The sequence below is a fragment of the Protopterus annectens genome, chromosome 13.part0, assembly GCF_019279795.1.
Source record: "Protopterus annectens isolate FY-2018-M chromosome 13.part0, PAN1.0, whole genome shotgun sequence".
NCBI lineage: Eukaryota > Metazoa > Chordata > Ceratodontiformes > Protopteridae > Protopterus > Protopterus annectens.
In genome coordinates, this window is record NC_056747.1 from 204,471,194 (window position 1) to 204,498,081 (window position 26,888).

Here is a 26,888-nt window from a genome sequence, read left to right on the forward strand (position 1 = left end):
TTACTTTTATGGATAAATATTTGTAATATGAAAACTGATGGAATAACCGCCAATAAATGTAACCACTTGGAAGTATATAATGTGATATCACAAGAAAATGATAAAATATCACTATAAAAGGTTGAGAAGAGAGCATCATCTGGACCCGGGCAAGCTGCTGGGTGAACTTATTACCATACTGAATAAAAGATTTACAGGCCAATTGACTGGAATGTTTGATAGCATGATAAAATCTGGATTTGATCTCACAGACTGGAAAAGTTCCCATACTGTACCCATGCACAAAGCTGGAGATTAAGCTGACAAAAATTCAGACCCATAAGTCTTATGTCTGGTGTCATTAAATGCTCGGAAAGATGCATATTAAGTCAGCTCATAAGGAATAACATTTATGGGGATAATTTAGATAATAACCAACCTAGATTTATGAAAGGGAAAATCAACTGTGATGTGTCAAATTCAGTTTTATGAAAAGATGTCATCCTTGAGACCAAAGAAACAAGTGGTGCAGTTATGTACTTGGATATCTTAAAGGTTTTTGACTGTCTAAGCCATCAGAGAGTGTTATTACTCCAGCCTTTGAGCAGCACAAGGGGGGGGGGGGTCCCATGTGTCTGTGCTTGGAAATATAAGTTTCAACATGTTATTTCCAGATATGCCTGTATCTAAGAGATGTAGGCTTATGAAGTATGTGGATGTTTGCAAGGTGAGAGCATCAATAGACAACACTGAGGATGTGTGTAAGCTAAATTGTAACATTTCTAGGACAGAAGAATGGGCCACAATGGTAGTCCTTCAATTTAACTGCAATAAATGGAAGGTAGTACTTTGGAAATAACATTAAATATCAAATTAAAATAGGTGACATTAAATTGGAAAGGATAGACAACATGAAGGCCTCAGGGATAATTGTTGGTAGTGGTTTGAATTTTAAACATCATGTTCTTGAGACTAAAGCTAGGAGCACTAAGACAAGTCGATCTGAATATACTTAATATACTTGAAATAAGAGATCATGAAGCTATGAAGGAAGAGTTTATCTCCATGGTAAGACCAGTTCTTGAATACAGTTTGATGTTCTGTAGTTTGATAGTGACTGAAATAGGAGAACTTGAGAATGTGCAAATGTGTTATACCAAGAGAATAACAACTATTAGATTTCTGCCATACACAGAAAAATTTAAATGTTTCAGTTTATATAGTAGTGTTTATCGACTGGTCAGAGGGAAATTGTGTCTGCCCTTTAAATAATTAAATAACAATAATTTAAAAACTAAACTGAGATTGGTTATGGTCATAGCACTAAAAGGTATTAGAGAAAGGGGACCGACTTCCGAAATGACACATGATAAGAATCGGTGAAGAGACAGATATGAAATACAAGAAATTTCAAGATTGTGGGACACGTTGCCATTAAACGTTAAATAATCAAATATATTACCTATGTCCTTATCTCCCCACCTTCACTCTCCCCAAAACTACCTCTACACTGCCCCCATCTTACTCCTCTAACAGTCACCAACCTCAGTCACAACAATCATCTCCATCCAAATATTTAACTATTTACTCATTGAATATTCAGAGTCTAACAAATAAAGTCACTGAGCTGCACTCATGGATAGCTCTCAATACCCCTCACATCCTCGCCCTATCTGAAACCTGGCTCAAGCCACAAATCTCAAATAGTGAAATACTCCCACCAGGTTATAATATCTTCCGATCTGATAGACCTGTAAAAAAAGGTGGTGACGTGGCCATACTCTACTCAAACAACCTTAACCTCTCACCATACCCTTCCCCAATTCCTGACTTCCTCCCAGCTGAAATCATCATCCTTAACTGCCATCTGAATCCCCACAAAAAACTTGCAATTGCCTCTGTCTACCTTCCTCTTGGTAACAATCTGCCCTTTCTTGAAAACATCCTATCCTGGTTCTCCCACAACATACCATATGAGACACTTATCCTTGGCGATGTCAACATTGATTCGTCCAAACTCACAACTGACTCCCCCCAACTCAGTATCCACCTACACGGCTTCCACCAACTTATAACATCTCCCACTCGCTTCCATAAAAATTCCACCTCCAGCTCTATCATAGACTGAATCCTTTCCAATTCCCCCCACCAATACCACAACCCCACCACCTTACCCGACTCCCTCAGTGATAATCTCCCTACCACCATCTTAAGACACTACTTCCATATTCCTAAACCCCACCTTATCAAAGATTGTCGAAAACTATCGACTTTTAATTCATCCCAATTTGACTTCATTCTCCACAACATAGATTGGTCCATCCTAAAACACCTCCCCCTAAACGATGCTGCAAGCACTTTCAATAGCATCTTCATGAGTACTCTAAACTCCTTAGCTCCCTCTAGGAAGATCAGAATAAAATCAAATCATGCTCCCTGGCTCTTCAAGGAGACTAGGTCCCTTATGAAACAAAGAGATAGTGCTTGGAAAACCTGGACTAAAACTAAACAACCACCTCTTCTTCAAAAATACAGGCAACTGAGGAACCTTGCAAAAAACATACAGCTAATGACAAAAACTTATACTATAGCTCTGCTCTGCTTAACAACAAATCCAATCCACAAAAATTTTGGTCAGCTCTCAACAACATCCTCTTTCCTGGAAAGCCCTCTAATCCCTCCCCATACCCTAACTCTTCCTCTCAGGAAACAGCTACCCTCCTGAATAAACACTTTATCTCTTCCATCCAAAATCTGGCAACCTCTAAGCCAAACTCTACTTCGACACCCACCCCTCCAAGTCCCACTAACACAACTTTGTTTTCTTTTGAGCCAGTTCCCATTACTTACATCAAATCTCTACTACTCAAGCTAAAACCTTGCTCTCCGTCCAATGACAATCTATCTCCTACATTCCTCAAACTTGCTGCTGACTCAATTGCCTATCCTATAGCTATACTAATTAATTGATCTATTCTGGAATCAACTGTCCCCACCCTTTGGAAATCTTTCTTTACTATTCCTCTTCATAAAGGTGGAAACTCCACTGACCCCTCAAGCTACCAACCCATTGCCATTCTGTCCCCCCTCTTTAAGATATTAGAAAAATGTATTCACTCACGGCTTCTCAATCACCTCCTCACCCAACATGGATTTCATCCTCACTACAGCACTACCACTGCCCTCCTCTCCTTCACTCATATTATTGCAGAGGCCCTAGACAACAAAAAGCTCATTTCCTGTCACTTCCTAGATCTCTCCAAAGCCTTCGATACTGTCTCTCATCCTCTACTACCATCCAAACTCACAAATCTCCACCTATCTCCCTCCGCACTTGCCTGGTTTAATAGTTACCTATCTGGCAGGGAACAATCTGTCAAATGGCTCTCATCCTCCTCACCTTTCCTTCCCATCTCCACTGGTGTTCCCCAAGGCTCCATCTTGGGACCCCTTTTGTTTAACATCTTCACCAATGATCTTTACACCTCATGCAAAGAATCCACCCTTATTCAGTATGCCAATGCCTCCACACTTATATCCATCTCAAATAACATTCCTGAACTGCACTCCCTGACCCAACAGGCCCTACTATCCACTGAACAATGGCTCTCTCACAACCTATTGATCCTAAATCCCAAAATGACCAAACTCCTACTTCTCCTTCCCCATTCTCTTTCTCATCACAAAACCTCCTTTTTTATTACATCTTCTAACAATGCAACTATCCAACCTGACACCCACACAAAACTCCTAGGAGTCATTATCGATGAACTAAAGTTCAACCTACACATACTCCAGTGTATAAAAAAAACAAACCAGAAACTAGGTCTGCTATATCAGAACAAAAATATCTAACCCCTGAATCTAGACTTACCCTGGGCCAGGCACTCCTCCTCCCCTCCCTCTTATACGCTGCCCCAGTTCTTACCAATATCCAAGCCTTCACTCTAAACAAACTCCAACAGACTTACCATAAAATAACCAGATTCATTACTAACTCCCCATACAACTCACACCACTGCATTTCTTTAAACTCTCTTCAATGGCTTGAACTTCTCCAATTTCTGCTATCTTGTCAATTTCATATGCTACACTTTATTCTTTATAAACTCTCCTTCTGTCCATCTCTATCTTCTTTAGTCTCCATCTACATCCCATCCCAGAGCCTCCGTACTTCTAACCAGCAATTACTTGATATCTACCACCTAAAAAGGTCAGTAGGCAAACTACTCTACAAACACTCCCTTGCCCATGCTTGGAACAAACATCCCCTTGACTTACGTTCAATCTCCCACACCTCACACTTTAAAAATGAACTAAAAGTGTACTTTCTCAATTCCAGGACCTACAGTTGCCATGACCCCACCTAGTCTTCCTTCCCTTTATGTACCTTCAAAAGGTCCATACTTGGTACCTCATTACACCTCTCTCTCCAATGTGTCTACTATGCATTTGCATAATTTTATACAAACAAAAAAATGTTATTGTTGACCTATTGAACTATATCAATGTAAAATTATGTTACTAAGCTTCTTTTTAATGCAACCTTAACTTTATGCATGTAACCCAACATATGTGAATCATTTTGCTAAAACTGCCATTATATCAATATTGTTTAAAATTGTACTTGTTTAAAAATGTACTACTCGAGCTTTTCTCCTCGGGTCTCCACTGAAAATGGGCCACAAGCCCAGTTGGACAAACCCGGTTAACAAATGTCAATAAATAAATAAAATAAATAAATAAAAGATGACTATATGGGAAATAATAAATTTAAATATGGAATATAGGAATCTGCAGTACTGATGGTCATGAAGGACAGCCTGTAGATAAGGTACAAATATGCAACTATATATTTATGTTTGTGTGTGTGTGTGTGTGTGTGTGTGTGTGTGTGTGTGTGTGTGTGTGTGTGTGTGTGTGTGTATTTATTATATAAGCAGTTTAGTTTGACTGTTTTCAGATATGGTACAACTATGCAACTATATATCTTTTTTATATATACACACACACAAACACAGACAGACACACACATTAAATTGTATAAGCAGTTTAATTTAACTAATCAACCAGCTTACTTTTGAGAGGAGGGAGAAAATCAGAGTAAATCAACACAAACACATGGAGAACTTACGAACTCAACTCAGTTGCAATCCAAGTTCTATAGAATATAGTTTCTTAATATACAGTGTCCTTTTGCAGCGGTTAGCATTGTCGCCTCACAGCAAGAGGTTCTCCTGTTCAATTCTTGGGTGTAGTGCCTTCTGTGTGGAGTCTGCATGTCCTCCCCACGGTCGAGTGACGTTAAAGACATGCAGGTTGATGTGTGCATGAATGGGGGTGCCTTCTTTGAAGGTTGGGCGTCAGGCTGGCAACTCAGCACCATAAAAATCCACTGCCAATCATTAGCGGATGGGAATTCCACTGTGGCGACCCCTAACCGGGAAAAGCCAAAAGACAGTAAAATATGGTGTCTTTAATACTGTATACTGTACTTATGGCATTACGTATCTGTCCTCTCTCCCTACAATCTACTGCTTGTGTTCCTTCCTTCATCACTACCCTTCTGGTTCAGAATGACCCCTTCAAATCTCTCAGACATAATCTTGTGCTCCAGTGTGACATCCTTCTTATCTCTACTGGTTTGAAGAGACCTCTGCTAACCTCTAATTATACTCCATCCCCTCGTACCCATGGATTTCTTTTGTTAGTTTTCCTCTGAAATTATTCCACCAGCTGGATGACCTTTCCTTGTATGTTCTCTTTGTAGAGTGGAAACTTTGCTTCTGGAATCAATCCCCTTGAGACTAAATCTTGGCATTCTGTTTGTTGCAGTCACTGTTCTCTCACTCAGATCCTTGGAGTCTGACAATCCAGCTGTGATCAATACCCTCGTATCCGTTTCTCATTCTGTTACTATCAGTTTCACGCTTCTCAGCTTTGACTTCATACCAGCGCCACGTGCAGCACTTTGTATTTATTTGCATTAAACCTCAACTGACACTTTTCTGCCTCCTTTTCAGCCTTATCAAATCCTTTAATAGGTTTTTCACCATTCCCTACTCTTGTACCACCTTCTCACCAGCAAAGAGGCTAAGTCTATCCTTGGAATCATCCAGATATGTGTGAAACAAGTACAATGAGAAATCAATGGAACCAGAACACTCCTCTGTATTACTCCATTTGTCACCTCCCTAGTTCCTTCCATTGTCCTTCTTGTCACAGCCCTCTGTGACTTACCATTAACCATGCAGCTATTCAGATCCTTAAGTTTTGGTCCTACTCCATACCCATCAGTTAATTTTATCAGCCTCCTGTGTGAGACAGCTAGTAATATCTTTCTGAAATTTGGGAAGTTTTCCTATGATATTCATCTGTAACCTGCTCTTGGAAGTGGATCATGCTTGACTGACAGTGCCTTCCATCCATGAATTCATGTTAGTTATTGTCTTGGAGACTGTTTTCTTCTAGAAATGCTACCCACCTATCCTTCAAGATTCTTCCAGTGACATTCTGCACAACTATTGTTAAACTGATAAGCCTGTATATTTTTCTGACGTTCCCCCAATACAACAGTACCACATTTGCACATTTGCTGTCTTCCTGTCCCTTCTGCAGTAGAAAATGACTATTGAAAATTTCTGTAAGGGAGGTCTGATAACACACTGTCCAGATTTCTGTGGACTCTAGGAGGCAGTCCTTCTTTCTGTTTTATTTTAAACTTTCTAAGAGCAATTACTTCTCAATGAACTTCCTCCCTCAATATCCTCCCTAAGAGCAATCAGTTCCCTATGAGCCTCCTTCCTTTCTATTCTGGTACATGTACATTGTTCTCCCCCTTCTGCCCTTCCTCCCAATATGGCACCCTCCTCTTGCTATCTGACGACAGGGCTTTTATATTTAATTGTTACCTGGGTGAGATGAATGGCCCAAAGATCCATTCATAAAATAACCCAGGCCAGAGGCAGACAGAATTTTCAAAATATAAACACTTCAAGTGAAACATATAATGTTTTATTTATATTAATTTAGATATTACTATTTTAACTAATTAAAGTATGTTGAGAGCCATAGTGATGTAAGGTTTAAGTTTGTCTTACAGAACTGTCTTCTGTGTGAATCTGCAGATCAGTCATATAAAATATGAGATCACAGTTTTGCAGAGTTAATGGGAGAGAATTAATGAAGATGGAGACCATTTGATCATCCAATTGTGAAATTATCAGTAAAGGAGTAATTATTATTAATAACAACAATAAAAGTACAGTCCTGTAAATAATTTGAGAACCATTTTAAAAGTACAAGTTCTGAAACCAAACTGACAAAGTCTGTTGAGTAGGAATTGTGGTTGATGGGATCAATGACCCATTTAAGGTCTACGCAAGGGTTATATAGGTCCATGTTTTAAAGCATATCTAGCAGTGAGTGTAGGGAAACTGGTTACATATGAGCTTAAGTCTTACTTCTGAATATGACTTTGCCATACTCATTCTAGTGAAAGCAGAACTGTGACTACTTCACTGAACCGCAAACAACTTTACAGAAAGCAAAACTGCAGTCCTCTTGCTCCCCCTTCAAGTTCATATAATTAGATCTGACATCAGTGCACTTCAAGAAATTTATTGTCTCATAAATTCCTTTTGCCAAGGTTTATGGTAGCTCATTTATTAAAAGTTCTTCACACTAACTAGTAGTTTCACTATTAAGCTTCAGAAAAAGTGGTCTTATTACCGTTTTCATTGGCATAGGGATGTCCCTGCAATAAACCAGAAAAGAAGCCATGTTGTTTTTGGGTCTTAGTTTGCACATGGGTCTAAATTGTTGTGGTTATGGAGAGTTAGAGGCTTTTGGTATATGTAAAATGATGGCAGATTTCCAAGAGTTAGCTAATATGCCAGAGATGAATAAGAGATTGTAAATGAACATCATTGGGTTCATTATGAGGTGGGCATTTTTTTTTGAGAAAAAGCAGATTTAGTTTCCTTGTGGAAGAGGGTGTGTTACATAGAAGCTGATTAAGGATTTTCTTAATTAAAGAAGAGGAAATTTATTTGAGGCAGAAATTACATTACTGTACTGTGTGATTCATAAGTATATAGATTTTATTAGATTAGATTAGATTAGAGTAGATTAGATTAGATTAGATTAGAGTAGATTAGATTAGATTAGAGTAGATTAGATTAAGTAACTAGAAGGAAGAGTATGTGAGTTTGTCAAACTGCTGGTAAGGGAGTTGCACAAAGGTTTCGATGCAACGATTTTATGAATGCCAGCTCTGAAAAAACAAAATGAAGAAAAACACTAATGTGGCGCGGGATTCCTGTTAAAACGATGTCAGGCAATCAAAAGTCCATGAAATTTAATCCAACAAGATAACTTGTACAATCACATAAGAAACAAAAACAAAAACAAAACACACTAAAACACTCCAGGAATCCTGTGGCACATTAGCGTTTTTCTTCATTTTGTTTTTCATAGTTGTTGGAGAAACATTAACCCTTTTATGAATGCCAAGTTATTCTAAAGGACTCAGTTGTCTTAACTTCTACAACCTGTTTACAAAATGAAATCTACCAGTCAATAACATTTTCTATGAAAAAGTAATTTCTGATATTAAGATTTTAATGTGTTCTCTTTTTGTGCTAAACATACCCCCTTTGCCTTATTATTCTCTTACAGCATTGTTTACATCATTAACATTTCCTACGTGATCACTCATTTTGTCTAGTACATATTTATAACAATTTATTAAAACAATTTGATCTATTTTTCTAGATATTTCTACAAGCGAAGCACAGCCAGTTCAAACACCATATGAATTTCCGAACTGGGCAATAATCCTGATAGCAGTAGCTGCTTTTCTGGTTCTTGCTCTGCTGTTCCTTTGCTGCTTGTTGGTAAGAATTTTTTTTTAAATGACGTTTATATAACAGTTTAGCTCAGTGTCCAGACAAATGCAATGAAATCTTAACAACAAACAACATTATTATTTATCAAGTAGTATAACAACAATTTGTAATGCAGTCTGGGTTATATTCGGATTTATGTTTGGTAATAAAGTTTGCTATGAAGGGGGTGCTTACTTTCTAATTTTTTTAAAGTATTGATATCCTGTTTCATTCACCAGTATTCAGCTTGAAGTTATAATCAGAGAATTTTAAGACTGACACAATGAACCTCAATGTGCTACAGAGGAAATGATTTATTGATTTAAAACATGTGGAAGTCTGGAGTTTTAACTTTTATAACTTTACATTTTTACATTCTTTATTAACTGCGCTATTTTATTAGTGATGTTCATTATAGTGATTATGTTTTTGACACATGAATTTTGAAGCTGGGTACATAACTATGGACATAGTATATCATTTACTGTTTGGATTTGGATTTCTCATATGTTCTTTCTTCTTGTTTATGGCCAATGGTACTGCTCAAATCAACAACTTTTCATACTAGGGTACCTTTTCCTAAACATTTAAAGATCTGACTTCAGTACTTCGAACAAGGGCTGCTTGATTTAGGAGTCAGACATTTATCTTTCCCAGGAAAGGGAAGTACAGGCAGACCTGGTGTGTTGTTATTCTAAGGGCCTCCCGCAAAGCCCACCATCTCTATCATGTTTACCACTGAAGCAGTGTATACATTTCTGACTGATGAGTATATCCAGCTCACAATAGGCATGCCCTTACTGGCTACAGCACTATTTGGCATGGTCAACAGATGATATAGTCCCATGTCTGCTGTTACATCTGACCTCTGCCAACTGTCTTGAGGGGTGGGAGAACTTACCACATCCTTATCCAATCCAAGATAGGTGAGCCTCCATTGGATGCTCACTCTCACTTCCATTGGCGGGCTCCTCCTTTGCCCAGTCCATTAACTACACTGGAGTCATCTGGGTCACAGTCAAAGCTATGTCCTGTTACACTGATGAACTGTGATAAGTATGGACATAGTGACAAAGAAAAAATATTTAATTTTGAAACATTGTTAACAGAAAACACTAATACACTATTCAGCTGGATAAAGGTATACTTTTAATTTGATGGTATGGCAATGTAAGTTTATTGATTAGGATTTTTGTTGCTCCTTAGCAAGTATTAAAATAGTGGACATTTATTTTTTAGCTGGTAGAAGATATTCTGAAAGGCACAGATCACCAATCTTATTTCAAGGGTAAAGCTGAGACTTATTCACAGTTCACAGATAGTTTAGAAAGTCAGATTTTTGAAAAGTGGTGCACACAGTCAGCATTAAAATATACTTCCATTTGGAAATGGGAGTTGCAATGAAACTGGAATTCTTAATGGACTTAAATATTACTTATATCAAGTAATTCTTTTGTTACAGTGTGCAAATGTATAGAAACTACCTATGAAAATGTAATCACATGACACACATTTACCACAAGCAAACATGCTTGCTTTACTTGTTTTATTAATGTTCTGAATGAGAGAGTGAGGTATAGCTTTATTCTTAAAAGACCTTCTCAAAGTTTTTTTTTTTTTTTTATTAATGTGAAGGGGGGGGGGGGCATTCCCTAAAGTAGAAGGCAATTCAGTAGAGTTCGTGATGATGCCCCAGTTTTTTGTGATAACATTTCTAACTGAAGCCATGTCAAGGTTAATTGGCAGTTGAAAGCTGACCGATCTATCTACAAGTGTTCGCGAGTTTGTCAATGAACTCATTCTATCCAATTGTTAGCAGGAATGGTATTAGAAGGAGTCCAGTTTGGTGGTAAGTGGGCTTGGTCTGCTTCCAAAGTCAGATTGGTCCAAGGAGAGGCTTGGTCAGGAATAGCTGTCTGATTGTTTTTTGGTGACAATCCATATTTTAAGATCGGTTTAAAACTGGAGACACACTGTTCATAAACCTCTGTAAAAACTTCAAGTAAATGATCTGGGTATTGTCTATCTCATAGTAAGCGGGCAAGGAAACAACACTCTTTAATAAATGTGTGGTCATTGCTTATGAGCCCAGATATCCTGATGAACTGGTCTGCTATATTTCTTTTTGAGAAATATGGGTGTAAGCTGTTAAAATGAAGGTAATAGTTCCTGAAAGTCCCTTTCGGGTGGATAGTCAAATCCTAAGTTAGCTGTTTAAGATTAATAATTAGTTGAACATCTAAGAAGTTTACCATTTGTCTGGAAGCTGAGAGTGTAAACATTAAAAAAAAGAATGCTGTCTGTGAGGGATTTAATAAAATGTAAAAGGTCCTGCTCTGATCCTTGTCAAACAAAAAAAAAACATCACTAATGTAACATTTACATAGCCATGTTTTCTGAAATCCTGGTAAATTAGGTAGGGTCATGTATTCCTAGGCTGCAAGAACAAGGCTGGCAAAGGCAGGTGCCATTTTGGAGCCCTTGGCAACCCCATTTGTCTGCTCGTAAATAGACCCAATAAAGTGTTCATTTGGTTTTATAGGGGGATTTTTTTTTATTGTTTTCTACACTATATTAACAACTGAACCACAGCTAAGATGCATCTTCTGATGAAGTTCTTGACACAGATTAAAGAACAAAAGCGCTGAAATACTTGTTTGGAGCCATAATCGAAACTCCTAACGATATGGACATCCTACAAAAAGGCCTCACTGAGACAGATGCCTGGTGTCAAAGCCATGGCCTCAAGCTCAATGCCAAAAAATGCATTGTCATCCCCTTTGGTAAAAACTCTGTACCCATGAACTACCACATTGGCGGTAGTCTACTTAGCACTGAAAGTGTGATAAGAGACCTTGGGGCACAGGTGGACAGTAGTCTCTCCTTTGATAATAACATCACCACAGTGGTCAGGAAATCCTTCTACATGGCACACCTCATCACAAAAGGTTTCTCATCCAGAAAAAAAGAGGTCATTGTTCCCCTCTACTCATCACTCATTAGATCCATTATAGAGTACGACGCCCCTTTTGGTATGTACCTCACAAGACATCTACAACAACTGGAAAGGCCGCAGAAATACCTCACAAAGAGGATTACTGGCCTCATACAGATGCCCTACGCAGACCGTCTCAAAAAACTCCAGCTTTACTCTGTCGCATATTGCCTGCTCAGAGGTGATCTCTGTCTAACATACAAAGCTATGTCAAACCCTGAGCTGTAAGACATGCTCCACTTAAAGAAATACCAATCTCTCCAAGCAGCACACTATAGGGACCTAAACCTTAGTACCACAATAAACAGAACATGCTGGAGGGATAGATTCCTGTCCCAGAGACTTCCCATACTCTGGAACAGACTACCTATCTATGTCAAACTGAGCTCCTCATTAGCACTCTTCAAGAAAAATCTTGATGATTGGATGGGAAATAGGAAATTCACCCCGAGGATCACTTCTGTGGCTCTGCTTGACAGGGGCACAGGAAAATAACTTTCTTGGGTGGCAAAAGCCAGGGTACCTTTTTGGCTAGGCTTATATAGGCCCTAGGGCCAATACCCTAGTTTCTACCTATGAACCTAAGAACCTATAAAAATAAAAGAAATCAGGTTTTACACTGGCATTACTTATTTAAACCATGGTTTATTAAGTTAAAGCAAGAGATGAGCTCTTTAGCCCTTGTCAGAGTTTCTTCAGATCTAAGTTATACATATAAGTAACAAGTAATAAATACGTTTCTAATTTCCATATAAAAAGCTATGTTTTGTCAGAGTTTCTTCAGATCTAAGATATACATATAAGTAACAAGTAATAAATACGTTTCTAATTTCCATATAAAAAGCTATGTTTTGTCAGAGTTTCTTCAGATCTAAGTTATACATATAAGTAACAAGTAATAAATACTTTTCTAATTTCCATATAAAAAGCTATGTTTTGTCAGAGTTTCTTCAGATCTAAGTTATACATATAAGTAACAAGTAATAAATACTTTTCTAATTTCCATATAAAAAGCTATGTTAATTGCAACAAAAGTTTTAATCCAAGTACTACTAAACAGATTACATTCAATGACAGTGACTGGGACAGTGGTCCATACAGTGTTTGCGTCTTTATTGTGATTGGTGCTTCTTATCCAAGTGCAAACTCACTGCTTATTTGCCTGTTGATCAGTGTGCTAGGTATAATATCAAATAACAATGTAAGTATCCAGTCCTGAATTTGTGTTACATTACTATAGTATATAATAAAACAAGATTGCATTGAGGCTAAACTCTGTGTGAAATGCTGTGATGGGAAAGGGAAGAACTTAGTGGTTATCAGAACTAAAAACGGAACTCTGCTGCTAATGGTAGAGGTTTGTTTAGGAATTAGCAATTGTATGTGAGTCAAAAATGCGGTGGTGCAGTGGTTAGCGTTGTCGCCTCACAGCAAGATGTTCTCCCATTCGATTCTCGGCTGGAGTGCCTTCTGTGTGGAGGCTGCATGTCCTTCCTGCAGTCGAGTGATGTTAAAGACATGCAGGTAGGTGCGAGTGTGAATGGGCATGCCTTCGTTGAAGGTTGGGCATCGGGCTGAAAACACGGCACCGTAAAAATCCACTGCCAATCATGAGCAGACCAGAGTTCTGTTGTGGCCCGGGAAAAGCCGAAAGTCCATGTGAGTCAAAGATGTCTTTGAGAAAAGAAACGAGAACAAATTGCCTTCAAGCCAAAGAATAAGGCAAGCTAAAAAAAATGTATAAAGATGTATGTGTGTGTGTGTGTGTGTGTGTGTGTGTGTGTGTGTGTGTGTATCTATATATATATATATATATATATATATATATATATATATATATATATTTTTTTTTTGTGTGTGTGTGTGTGTGTGTGTGTGTGTGTGTGTGTGTGTAGACAGATATCTCTATGCAGCATTCTTAGAATCATACAAGTAAACAAAGGCTGCATTAATTAATGGCAACCTTCTCTACAGTTTACTCGCAACTCATATTCCATGATGCCTTTGACACATTTTATGGTAGTCTATACTGCATTACTGGTCCATGGCTTCTATAAGCAGGGATATTGCAATGGCATGGATTATATAAGACACAACTGGTGGTTATTGCATGAAAGAGAAAAATGTATTAGCTCACAGCAAATGCCATGTCCTGTATTGGTGGTACAGGTACTGAACGGAATCAGCATGTGAGACTCATTCACAGCAATGGGTGTATTTCTCCATGTATGCTATTATTTTTTTTAGTTGTCTGACTTGTATAATGCATGCCTTTAAAATAATACACCTAAACGGCATTTATGCAAATCCTACATTCATTAAAATATAAAAATATAATAATAGAGCACTGACTCACAACACACCCAGCCATCAAAACAGCATACTCTGACCATAAGTACAAAGGCATGTGAGAAAGACTGCAAGTTCCCATCACTGATCAGCGATTCAACACTACGTGTCCCTAAATATAACTTTTTACAGGAGACCATTAGTAATTATATTTAATTTACAGAAACACAGTGACTTTATTTCCTTTCATTAATAACATACAGAAGATTCAGTCCACAGCAAATCATTTTAAAAGCTAGATGCTTGAAAGTTTGTTTACAGGGCTTTACTATTTCATGCATAACTAATCCTCAGTATTGTTTGAAAAACAGCCATAAAAAGATCCAGGTCTGTGATACACTACTAAAAAAGTAAAATACGATCACTTAACAAGTCATAAATATATACAGGAAGCAACACAGTCGCTGGATTTATCAAGTTTTCATTTTGGAACTGCTGTCTCCAAAATGCATTTCCCAAATATGTGTAGTTCAAATTAATTTTACATCAAAGGTGCAACAGTAGTACAAGGAAAATGTATTTTTCTCAAGGTGTTATACAACCCAGAATACATTATTTCCTTATATGTGATGTTGGTGGGAGCCCCCTCAATCTATTTGTAGATTTATGCTGTATTTTGAGTTTTATTTAATTATTTTTTAGTTATTATTTTTTAGCATTTTGATTGCACTGTGTTCTGTGAATTGCTCTGAATTTGTGAGTATCAGAGGTCTAACTGTATTGCTCTGAATTTGTGAGTATCAGAGGTCTAACTGTAGCACTTTAGATCCTGGGATATATTACAGCTATTCAATGTTCAAGGCCAATTCAAGTAGTTTAATCAGAAATTACTGTCACATATTTTTAAGAAGATTGCACCTTTTTGTAATTCTACTTAGTGTATAAGTTTGATTAAAATAGTGATATTTGATCATTTTTGCTTATCTCTTTCTAATCGTATTTAGATTTTAGTTTTTATTTTTGATTTCAATTTTTGAATTTTGCACTGAAATTTGTGAAGCTTTTGTCCCTGTGCTTCTACTGAAAAAGAGCTTTTAGCCCATTTGCACCAGTCCTGAGCAGCAAATGAAAAATTAATTAAAGAAATAAATATTGAGAAATCAGTTTTCCATGATCATTACGATACATAAAAATAGGCAGTTTCACTCTATTACTATGTATGACAAAAGTGAAAAATATTTGATATGAATAAATCCATTTAATTATACATAGGTTCATAGGTATATACTAGGCTAGTGACCACTGGGGCAGCCTAGCCATGTCATCCAAATGTATCCCATGAGTTATTGCACCTTAGACTTTATTTTAAGGGGGTATATTTTAGTTATGGCATGATTCAATGGCTGTTTCTGTCCATCAGAGATATAGGTGTCACACAGGGGTGAATTTCTGATTTCACATTCACTAGTTGAGGTTGTGCTTGAATAGGGTTAAGGAAGGGATGATAATTCACTGAGATACATACCTGTCCTTTCAATATGTCCTATTTATGTTGCAAGCAAAGTTTAAATCCTTAGTTCAAGTAGTTCTGATACTGTTCATTTTGCAGATATGCAAAAGGTCCTTCAGAACAGAATCCAAGAATGCCTCATATTCCAGGCATAGGTTGCTTTTCAGCACTCTGTAAAAACAAAGTGTAGAGATAGGGCTGAGAGGTCATCTGCATAAGATACCGTGCTTATGTCTTGTCTTCTTTTAGTGAGGAACCTCTGTGGACATTCCAGCTCTTGCATCTGCTTGGTCAGGTACATACCAAAGAGGGCATTACAGTAAATGAAGGGTTTGATGAGGGCTGAGTACAATGATAAGATGACTTCCCTGGACCTAAATTCCATGCCCTTACTTATATGTTGAGTGGCATAGAATGATTTTCTTACAGCTTTAGACACATGTTTAGTAGAAAGCCAGTTTACTATCTACATGAGTTTCCAAATCCCTGACTACTGTGTCTACTTCTAGGGGTATTTTATCAATGAGATATTTTCCTTTGGTGACCAACTTCCCAAAAGGCATTTTTCTTCTTCTTTTGTCCCTAGCTGACTGCTGGTGGAGCTGGTCAACTACTTAGTCAGTACACTGCTGTGGGTGCTGCTAGATTCTGGACTTCTAATTGACACCTTTCCATGCTGTTATGTCCATGGCAGTGTTTCTGTCCCCCTGTAGGCCAAGTAAACAGCTTCTCAGGTCCTCTTCAAGCTGTTTAGCCCACCTCTTCTTTGGTGCAGATTTGTGAACTCTCCAGTTTGCGGGGTGCTCGGTCTATAATAGTCTGTATGGGAAGCAGTGGGTGTCCATCCCGTACACATGTCCAGACCAGCACGGCCTCCTGTTCTGGATCTGTTCACTGATCTTTGGCTGCTGATCACATCTGGTCTGGATGCTCTCATTTCTAATGCAGTCAAGAAGTGAGATTCCCAAGATTTGGTGCAGGCATTGCATTTGGAAGACCTCAAGCTTGTTGAGGTCTGGCTTGAGGAAATCCACGTTTCTGATCCATAAAGAAGAATTGGCAAAATCAGGGCCTCAAAAAGGCAAAGCTTGGTGGTGATAGAGATGTTTGTTCTCTTCCATAGACACCACTTGAGCAAAGCAAATGCTGCAGTGGCTTGTACAATCCTGCTATGGACTTCAGCTGTTGAAGATTTCTTCTCCTGGACTAGTGAACCCAGAGACTTGAATTCTTGCATTTGTTCAATCTGAGCTTCCCCAAGGTGGGCAGTGGCTTGTGACTCTTCAGTTGCCATTACTTTGGGATTGTCTCCATTTATCCATATGCCATACAATTAGACGATGCGAGCAATGTCATAGAGGATATCTGTGGCCTCAGCATCACTGTATGCAAAAATGGCACTGTCATCAGCAATCATCAGATCAGTCACAGATCAGACTTCATTGTATTGGACTCCACTCCTGCCCTCAAATACTTTCCTCACGATGGTATCCGCCACTATGTTGAACAGCAGTGGAGCGACAATGTCCCCTTGATGGACCCCAGTATGAATGATAATCTCTTCAGACAGTTCGTGACAAATGCTCACATTGCTAGATGAACCATTGTATAATGTCTGAAGGAGGGTAATGGTTTTCTTTGGCACATGCTTTGTCTCTGATGTCTTCCACAGGGAAGTCCAGTGGATACAGTCAAATGTGGACTTGAAATTGATAAAGACGATAACTCTACATTGTCCTCACCAGATTAATTCCTCCATTAGCTGACAGGTGGCAAAGATTTGATAGCAGCGTCCTCTAGTTGGTCTGAATCCAGACATTCTTCCCTGCTGGTTTGCTTGTGCTGTTTCTGTAGCCTGGATTGTATGATCTTCATAAAAAAGGAAACTTTGCTGATGATGGACAGCAAGCTGAGGCCATAGTAGTTTTTGCATTCACTGTTGTCCCCCTTCTTGTGGATGGGTACGATGATGACCTTCTTCCATGTGGATGGTATCTGATGAAGATGATGATGTGTAGATGGATAATATGTGGGTGTTGATGGCACCATCAATGTTGAGCACTGTCAGGTGGTCTGATAATAGTTGGAAAGTGATTATGCTTCTTGCAGACCGGCTATCCACAATAAACCCAATTCCAGCCTCTCTCATCTCACTGCCAGAGTAGTACGGTGTCATCTTTTCATTGGCTGTAGGTGGTTGGATGGTCAATGTTCCAGATCTAGTGAGTTGTAACTGTGACACTGCAGTTTTCAAGATTTTGCATTTCATGAGTTCCTTGGCAATGTTTTTTTTTGGCCAATATGGTGGCTAGTTAGAAGGAAATTCATTACACTGTAACTGGAGACCCATATTACCATGTAGAACATTCTGTCAGTAGCCCACTTCTCACCAGCACACTGGGTCCCCAGTGCTGGTGCATCAGCTGCTCCCGATGCAATAGTATGCCTGAATGAGTTTTTTCAAATTTCAATACAATTTCTTGCCTGGCTTCTGTGGTTTCCCAGTTCTGGTCACTGTGGCAGGATGACCACCCTCCTCCTTTTGCATCTGGCTTGGGCCATCCTTGGCAGAGTTTTCCCAAAAGGTACTATTATGAATCTCTTGGCATTGATTTTTAAGCCATTGCTTTGGCAGCAGCCATTTGTCTATTATACCTTCCTGAAAAATGTTAGTAGCTTGGCAGGGTGTCTATGATTGCTCCTAGTTTGCAACCATCTGCAAACTTGGTTAGTCTCAGGCTGATGACATTGGGATTTATTTTTTGGAACTCACAGCTAAAGAGGAGCAGACCCAGCACAGAGCTCTGGAAGACTTCTTTGTGGAGGTGGTCTCTCCAGTCCTATACTCCTGGGTCCTGTCTGTGAGCCAGCAGGCTATCTAGTGATTTGCACAGGGGTCTATGCCTAATTTCACTAGTTTGATTACAATGCCTGAGTGGGATATTGTATGAAATGCCTTAGCTAGGTCAGTGTAAACAATATGCACCATTTTTCCCTCCTCCATTGCCCTAATGATCTTCTCAAAAAAGTCCACTAGGTTCAGCAGGCAAAATCTGCTTTTGACAAAACCAGAGTGGTGCAGAGTCTCCCATCTGTATGACACAAAACCTATGCAGAGGCTGTGGTTGAATAGTGACACCAGTGGCCCTAATAGGTCATATTTCAGGTTATTTGAAAGGCATCCTGTGATATTATTGGGGCCCACTGAATGTGTATTCTTAGCCTTAGAGAGTGCATTTAACATCTGCCCACTGCTGATAGTTGGATTGATTATGTTAGACAGTATTTCCTTGAGGCAGCTTAGGGTGAGAGGCCAGTAAAGTTGGTTCCATGAAAGTGGCTTCATTTACCAACTGTTGAACACACTGATGTACACAGCCTTTGAGATTTCAGACATAGCTAAAAAAGGCCTTATAACTGTCCATGGCATGGGATGTTATCTTTATCTCAAAATGTGCTTTGTTGGACTTAATTAGTCCTCTTAGTTGTCCATTCTGTTTGATGTGAGAGTTCTTTTTTTTCCAATATAATTTTTATTACATTTTTTTGATATACATAACAAATATAGCAAGATAACTGGTTTTCAACTAAAGTACGTTACATACAATCCAAGTGATGTGAGAGTTCTTATATTTTTAGGTGTTACACTTCCTAATTTCAGCTATAACTTTTTTCTTTTGTTGTTCAGTCTGCTTAATTTTGGATACTTCCAAGGTAGCTTGTTTTTTGTTAGTTTTTGCCTTATGTTAGTTTTGGGCTTATGCTCACTCACTAATATGCTTGGCCAGATCTTCTATGAATAATTACACATAGACTGCTGTGTCATATGGGTTTGGAGGGGCTTGAAATTTTAACAGGTTATTACTTAATAAAATGTAGTTTTCCTTGGAGTAATTTCCAAGTGTTGCAGGGTTTGCTAAGCTTATAGGATTAGTTCTTATTTCAAAAGAGAATGCTTTGTGGTTTGACCTTACCAGAATGTGTGTGTGTGTGTGTGTGTGTGTGTGTGTGTGTGTGTGTGTGTGTGTGTGTGTGTGTGTGTGTGTGTGGCTTCTTTTTCATATTTATGTGTAGCAGGTCTAATATCTTTACACCTTTAGTAGGCACATGCACTAACTGGTTTAGGGTATTTGTGTTACAAAGTCTAGGAATCTGTGTGCCTGCAAATTTGGGGTTGTGCAAGATTCACAGATTATAGAGAGATGATTAAAGTCTCCCATGAGTATGGTATTTGGTTAAATGGTGAGTTTCCTTGTAGGTCTAAGTATGAGTGATGGTATTCATAGGACATAGAGGGTGATCTGTAGCTTGCTAGGATATGGTATGGGACTTTGTCTATGGTAATCTGGACATGGAAGAACTCCAGTATGTCATCTTGCTTGTTTATCCAACCTAGAGCTACATTTGTTAGTGATGTAGATCAAGACACCTTCACCTTTAGTCCCTGTCTGAGCAGCTGCTAGTCTAAACATACAGAAGACACTGAAGCCTTGGACTGCTGGGGTACTTTCTGCAGCTTTAAACAATGTCTAGGTAACTTCACAGATGTCCAAATTCTCCAAACTGAGGCAAGCTTGGAAGATGTGGCACTTTTTGATTAGAATAACACCTTTATATTTGTTTAGAAAGATTTGGCTATCTATGTTGGAAGGTTCCTCAATCTGGAATTGCCTAAAAATTCTCTAAGAGGGGGGGGCAATGTTTTAGCCAACATTCAATAGTGTAGAGCGGGCAGATGCAGATCATCTTGGGCAAAGCAATCTTGTTTGTTAACCATGTCCTTCCATGCTGACAAATACTGTATCCCCTTAGACTGACACCAAAACTAAGCCAATTATTAAAGTCAATCATGTTCTGTTTGCATTGTGGCATCATACTTGGTGAAGGTAAAATGCTTCTAAATACTAGATACCTACCACTTGACTTGAGTGCATGTGCAACCTTGCATACCCTGGATCCTGACAGGCAACTGACCAACACTTTCTTTTTGTTCAGCCTGCTGAGAGGGGCATCAATATGCTGTACAATGGACTCCCCTATGACTAGAGTCCTGGATAGTGTACTTGCTTGACTTATGGGATCGTAGTTGAGGCTCGACTAGGTGTGGCTGTTTGTGAGTCTTAGGTGTAGTTTCTGTTAAGTGTTTTCAGGTTTGCTAGGCTAATTTTTGCAGGTGGAATGTCTTGGAGGTCTTTTAAGTTTGTGAAGATTGCATTTAAGTGCCTCAACATAAGTAGGTCTATGTGTGGGTTGCGTACTATGTATGGTGGGTTTAGATTGTTATTATCAGTGACTTCAGAGCTTTGCCTCCAGAGACGTGGTGAATATACATCTTTCATATACTGAATTTATTTCTTTGAGGATTAAATCGGTGTCAGTGAACATGAGACATTTGTTATACCCATATCCACTAAACTGGGTGTGAAAAATTGGGAAAGTGCATATCCATGATGTTAGGTCCTATATTGGGTGAAGGGTGCAGTGCATGAGGGTTGATAGTTAGCAGACTGAGTGCTTTGGAGCTAGAGACTAGACTATGCTATATAATACTAAATTGACGGGGCAGTGCTCCTTAACATGCAAACTGGCTGCTCCATCCTACTTAACATGCAAAGTAGTTGCTCTGCAGTCAACAAATTACTGGTACAATTTCAGAGGTTGTTTTATAGGGAAAATTGTTGTTTCTAAATGTCCATGTTTATACAGGACAGTATTAACCCCTGCTACATGATGAGGTGTAACACACAAGTGTTCCATATTTATACAGGCACTTAAAATATTGACTTCTATGTCCTCTGGCCAAAGAAATCACTACACTTACAGCTGTCTTACTTGTTTCCCAACTCAGATAGAACAGGCCACCACCTACTGCCACTGGATGGACTATTCCAGTCCTCTTAATGTAGAAAGACAAAATAGATTGCTTGAGAGTATAACGTTCCCACAAAACAAGTTAAACCAACTACCTGGACAAGGTGATTTCAAGTATTAGGGACCTTTAAAATAATTTAAAGTGCAAAATCAACAAATAAGCAAAAATAAAGCAATAGTACTCTGAAAAAGTTAACTGAAATGCAAAACAATAAAATAAATTTCTTATCTACCAAGGATGGAGGAGGATTTATTCAGAACCCTCTCAGAGTGTGGTAAGGGCATCAAGCATATGGAAGCTCTCCAACAATAAGGACACAATCTGTAGTAAAGGATGCTCACTCAAGAGCAATACTGATTTGCTGGTTGGGTACTCAGTATTATAAATCTATGGAAAACAATGAATGAGAAAAGTATTTAAATAGCTTTCAAAACAGACAATAATAATGAAAGAGTGGAGGGAGGGACTTGTGGAAGACAGATTACCAGAAGAGGTAGAGGCATGGAGTCTTAAAACCACAACAGGAAAAAGGTGGGAGGGTCAGGACAAATTTCAGCTATAAGAAGCAGGCCAGCTAAAATGTAAGCTACAAAAATCAGGCTAGGCGAAGGATAATTTAAAATAAAGCCAATATTAAAGCTCTACTTGCAGATACAGACCAATGAACCCAGTTAGTTTAGAATTTCAGTTTTACCTTATGTCTCAGTGGGGGAGGGGGTGAGGCAGACAAAAGGAATGGAGGAACAGAAAGGCATTGGTCTATAACTTTAATGATAAGCTGTATATGGAATATTAACATCTATAAAAACGTTGAAGCTCCAGTCCTGGAGCAGAATATACAATACTTCCACTACTGCACTTCTACCATAATCTAAGGCACCAGACTGTGCAGAAATTTAACAGAAACACTGTTTATGGAAAAAATGTAATAATAATAATAAATGACCAATGAGGCTCATATCTGTCAGAAGTTCACAGTTCTGCCATAACTGTCGATGAAGTTTCAAGACTAAGGCCCCAGGCAGGGTTCAAAGTACAAACAGATATGTTTTAGAAGTTATTTTACTTATGGAGAGAGAACTTCAATACAATGTATAAATGATGTTGTGTTCTTACAGTAATTCATAGTCTTCCCACAATTAACATGAAGCTAAAGAATAAGGTCCCAGAACAAAAAAATGCAAACAGATAAATTTTGTTTGACTAAAACACGGGCAAAGTCAGAAAAGCACAAAAAAAACACCACCACAGGTCACTATAAAAGTAACATAATATTTAATCAGAAATGAAAATAAATGGTTAAAAAATGAGACACTGCCTTATCATAGTAGCATATCACTTTTATGTACTGTAGGAGAGCAGTCTGCATGGGATATTTTACAGAAACAACAATTCATTATTCAGCTGTAAGTTTTAAATATAATTTTTGAACATAAGGAATCTGTGCAATCTAAAACTCAAATTAACATAGCTCATGCAAATTAATATTTTTGAGTATTAACTTCAAGAGATAATTTTTAACAAAAGCACTATATTTTCAGAAAAAGTATGGTATCTTGTACTTCTGTGAGCATTAATTTCACTTCATCTTTAAGGAAATTTAGTCTCAAAATATAAATTTATCGCTAGTAGATAAGAAGGCATGTATATGTGTATCAGAAAAACTTGGACTCACATTGTGTTTACTGAACAGAGCTAAAGACAGCACATGCCTGGCAGGAATAATATTACTTGGGAGGCTACAAAAATGAGCACCAGGGTGCTGAAATGAATTGAATGAAATGTTAATATTTTCTAGTGTATCTCCTGCATAAACACACAATAATGCCATCTCATTATCATGGATTTGAACTCATAACAGAGAACAACAAAAGGATTTAACCACATTATGATTTGTTTATATTTAATAAATAATCACATTTGTGTAACACACAAGTCTTTTCGTATTGCCTGTCTGAGGTAAAGTATAAGAATGCCATTCTTTTAAAAGAAATAAACATATTAAAAATATATGTTTAAATTAATTGTATGTAGTTAAATGGAATACCAGAAAATGGATATTAAAGCTGAAAAGATCTTTTCATGTTTATGAACAAACATGCTGCCTTGACCAGTAGCTCATCATAACTAGCAATACAAAAAATAATAACAGTAAAGTTCAATAACAAAATAATTATAACTTTGTGACATGGAATAAATATACTTTGTAGAAAATATTATGCCATATTGCAAGTGCATGTACTTTGCAGAAACTGTCATTATAACAGAACAGTGAGAACAGAAATGTATGTATTTAATGAAATGTAAGTTCAGCTGCAAGTGGAGAGTTTTGTTATTTAATTCTTCTTGCTTGCTTAAAAATAATGCAGGAAATATTTGTCAGTACTGGAATGCAATACTCGGTAATAACAGATTTCTTTTCTGAACCTTTTGTTTTGCAGATTCCATTTTGTTTAAGGAGGAAGATGAGTGGTTATAACATGGAGCAGAGTATATATGGTCAATACTTTTCTCATTTAGATTTCCGGAAGCTTTACTAAGGAGACGGACTGTATTCCATCATCACTTCAAATAATGATACGTATTTAAAATAAAACAATGAAAAAAATCAGAAATGTATGCCATAACCAGTCCTTCATCTTCTAAAAGTGTATTTATGGTTTCATTTATTATGAAGTCATTTCCCAGTAATAGCCATGTTTGTTATCTAAACTTAAATGCCACATTGCTGTACATGCTACAATGATGTTCAGATGATTTTATGATCAGATAGCAGCAACCTCGCACAACAAAAAAGTATTAAGTATACAATGTACTTTAATCTATCATTATGAAGATAATCCCTGGGGATTAATAACACCTACACTAAGTGTATACTAAGTGAACAGATAACACAGACATAATTAACACACCTTCTTCCTCCTAATTTTAGTTTTCCTACTGATATTCTTGCAGTTTAAATATTTTCAGGGATTCATAAAGGTTACCACAAACTACAGACTACATGGACACTTAGTGTAATCTTTCTGAGTGACTAAAAAGCACAAAACGTGTGATAAGAATGTTCTTGCATACATATCATGTACACTTAGTGTAGCCTTTATTGAATGTCGCCCACTATTTTTAAATAATTTAATGCCTATAGTTAAGGCATTATGTCATTTGCTGGTCTTGCATTCAGGTATCTCTAATGTAAGAGAATGTGTGCATATCCAAACAAGTTAGAGTCGTTTCCCAGCAAATTATGTTACAAGATAAGATGCCAATTTCCCCTAGAAGAAAATTGTAAATGTGTAAATATAATATTGTATACATTTTTTCTATTTGTATAAGTGCATTTTGCAAATTAAACCATTAAGCAAGACAAACGTCTACAATTTATATAAAATACATTATTTTTATAATATTCTGTGCTTGTTGAAACAAAGGTACCTTTACTGTGCCTCTGACAATGTGTAGTCAATAAATAATTTATTGAAAATTGTAAATACTGTCTGAAATGTTTAATAATTTAACTTGGTACAACACCTACAATATATTGTGTGCAGAGAAGAGAGATGTAATTGCTAGCTACAAGATGCTATAATAATATCTCTGCTGAAAGACTTAACTGTCCTGTTGCCATGTATCTTCTAAAGGGGTGTTATCAGGTAAATTGTGGACTAACAAGCAATAGGCATGCCATTGCCAGACACTTCAGAATTTCTTATTTTTAGCTACCAATGAATCTAATTTTATTTGGTCTCATGAGAATCTATAGAAAGCATCTGAAATCATAAACCTATGTTTTGCCCTTTGCAAGAAGGCCAAAGCTGGTCATCCTGTGTGTACGTTTGTGAGAACCCATTCAATCATCCAGGTTTAATATGAATGATGATAGTGTGTCACTTTCATTAATTTGTAGAGGAAATTTATTCTAAAGGTGAGGTAGGTGCTGAGAAATAAAATTGTCTCTTAAGTGCATCTTATTTACATGGTGGTGGATATTTAAGTTCCGAGTTCTTGTATTAGTGTACATTCTAGTATTAGTGTAGCTATTTGACTTTTGATGATATAAGAAATCAAAGAGGATGGGGTCTGTAATGACACAAAATACAAGGCATATATCACTACACAACAGAGTAAGTGAAGAGATAGCACTTCAAGCCTTTCCTGTTAGTGCAGGGACTTTAAGTCAACGATTTTCTTGGTTAGGAACCTTTGTGAACTCTCCAGTTGCTTAATATGTCTAGAAAGGCATGTCCCAGTGGGGACATTGTACATGATATTTGATCAAATTAGGAATACATAAAGAAGGATAATACCCAAATTGAGACATTCAATGCTCATGTGCAACTAACTGTGCTCCATAGTAGATAAGTAAGCAGAACCACCACTATACTTCTGGACAGATCTGTTCAGTGAAGCTCTGCAAATAGCGCATATGTGCACTAAAGCCCATACCCAGAAGTGCATGACATGATCCAGAGAATGGTCAAGCATGAAATCAAGGGATCTTACATGAACAGAAAATACAAAGTAGCAGATTGATACAGCTCAGTTATATAGCAGTGCAGGTGTTAAGATTTTGCATATTAGTTCATCCCTTGGGTGGACATTACATAACGATGTACAAAACATTATACTCATACCGTATTTGCAGATGCAGTGTGTCAGAAGCATAAAAGAAAAGGGATGCATAGAAAAGCGATGGATAGAAGAAGAGCAAATAAAGGGGCATGCATAAGGTCTGCATGGGTCTATATTATAACACCGAAGTTCAAAAACTACAAATGTTATAATATTGAACCCTTTAGTGCGAAAGCTGAGAATAGCGAAGCCTCAGAACATCAAAATTTTACCTAGGGTAAGATTTCAGTGGTCCGTGGCTTCGCTATTTACAGCAGTGTGGTGCTATGGTTATGGACCAGGTTTAGGGAAGTGAGCGAACTTTTGTTATGTATTGGGTTCGGGTAAGTGTGGTGCTATGGTTACGGACCGGGTTAAGGTAAGTGAGCGAACGGACTGGGTTAAGGTGAGTGTGCAGTAGTTAGGGACTTTAAGGTTAGGGCGTGGGTGAGGTGAATGTGTGGTAGTGACAGACGTTAGGGTTAGGGGCGGGTTAAGTGAGTTAGGGTTAGGGCGTGGGTCAGGTAAATGTGTGATTGTGTGGACGTGAGGGTTAGGGTAGGGTAGGTGAGTTAGGGTTAGGGAGCGGGTAAGGTGAGTGTGTGATAGTTAGGGACCTTAGGGTTAGGGTTGGGTTAAGGTAAGTGGGTAGCTAGTGGTGTATGTCTGGTTTAGTGTAGGGTTTTGTGAAGTGTATGTGTGTGGATAATTTATTTTGGTGTGCTTGAGGTGTGTGTATGTTTGTCG

General features: G+C 37.9%; 1 protein-coding gene across 1 annotated transcript in view; it reads left to right on the forward strand.

The window, feature by feature from the left end:
• LOC122787872 (mucin-16-like) overlaps window positions 1–24,503 on the forward strand; it is a 262,498-nt gene extending 237,995 nt beyond the window's left edge. Inside the window, exons 79-80 of the mRNA XM_044054789.1 lie at window positions 8,755–8,876; window positions 23,975–24,503. Of these exons, the coding sequence (XP_043910724.1) occupies window positions 8,755–8,876; window positions 23,975–24,073 (221 nt within the window). The 3' untranslated portion in view covers window positions 24,074–24,503. The remainder of the gene's footprint in view (window positions 1–8,754; window positions 8,877–23,974) is intronic.
• The last annotated feature ends 2,385 nt before the right edge of the window (window positions 24,504–26,888 follow it).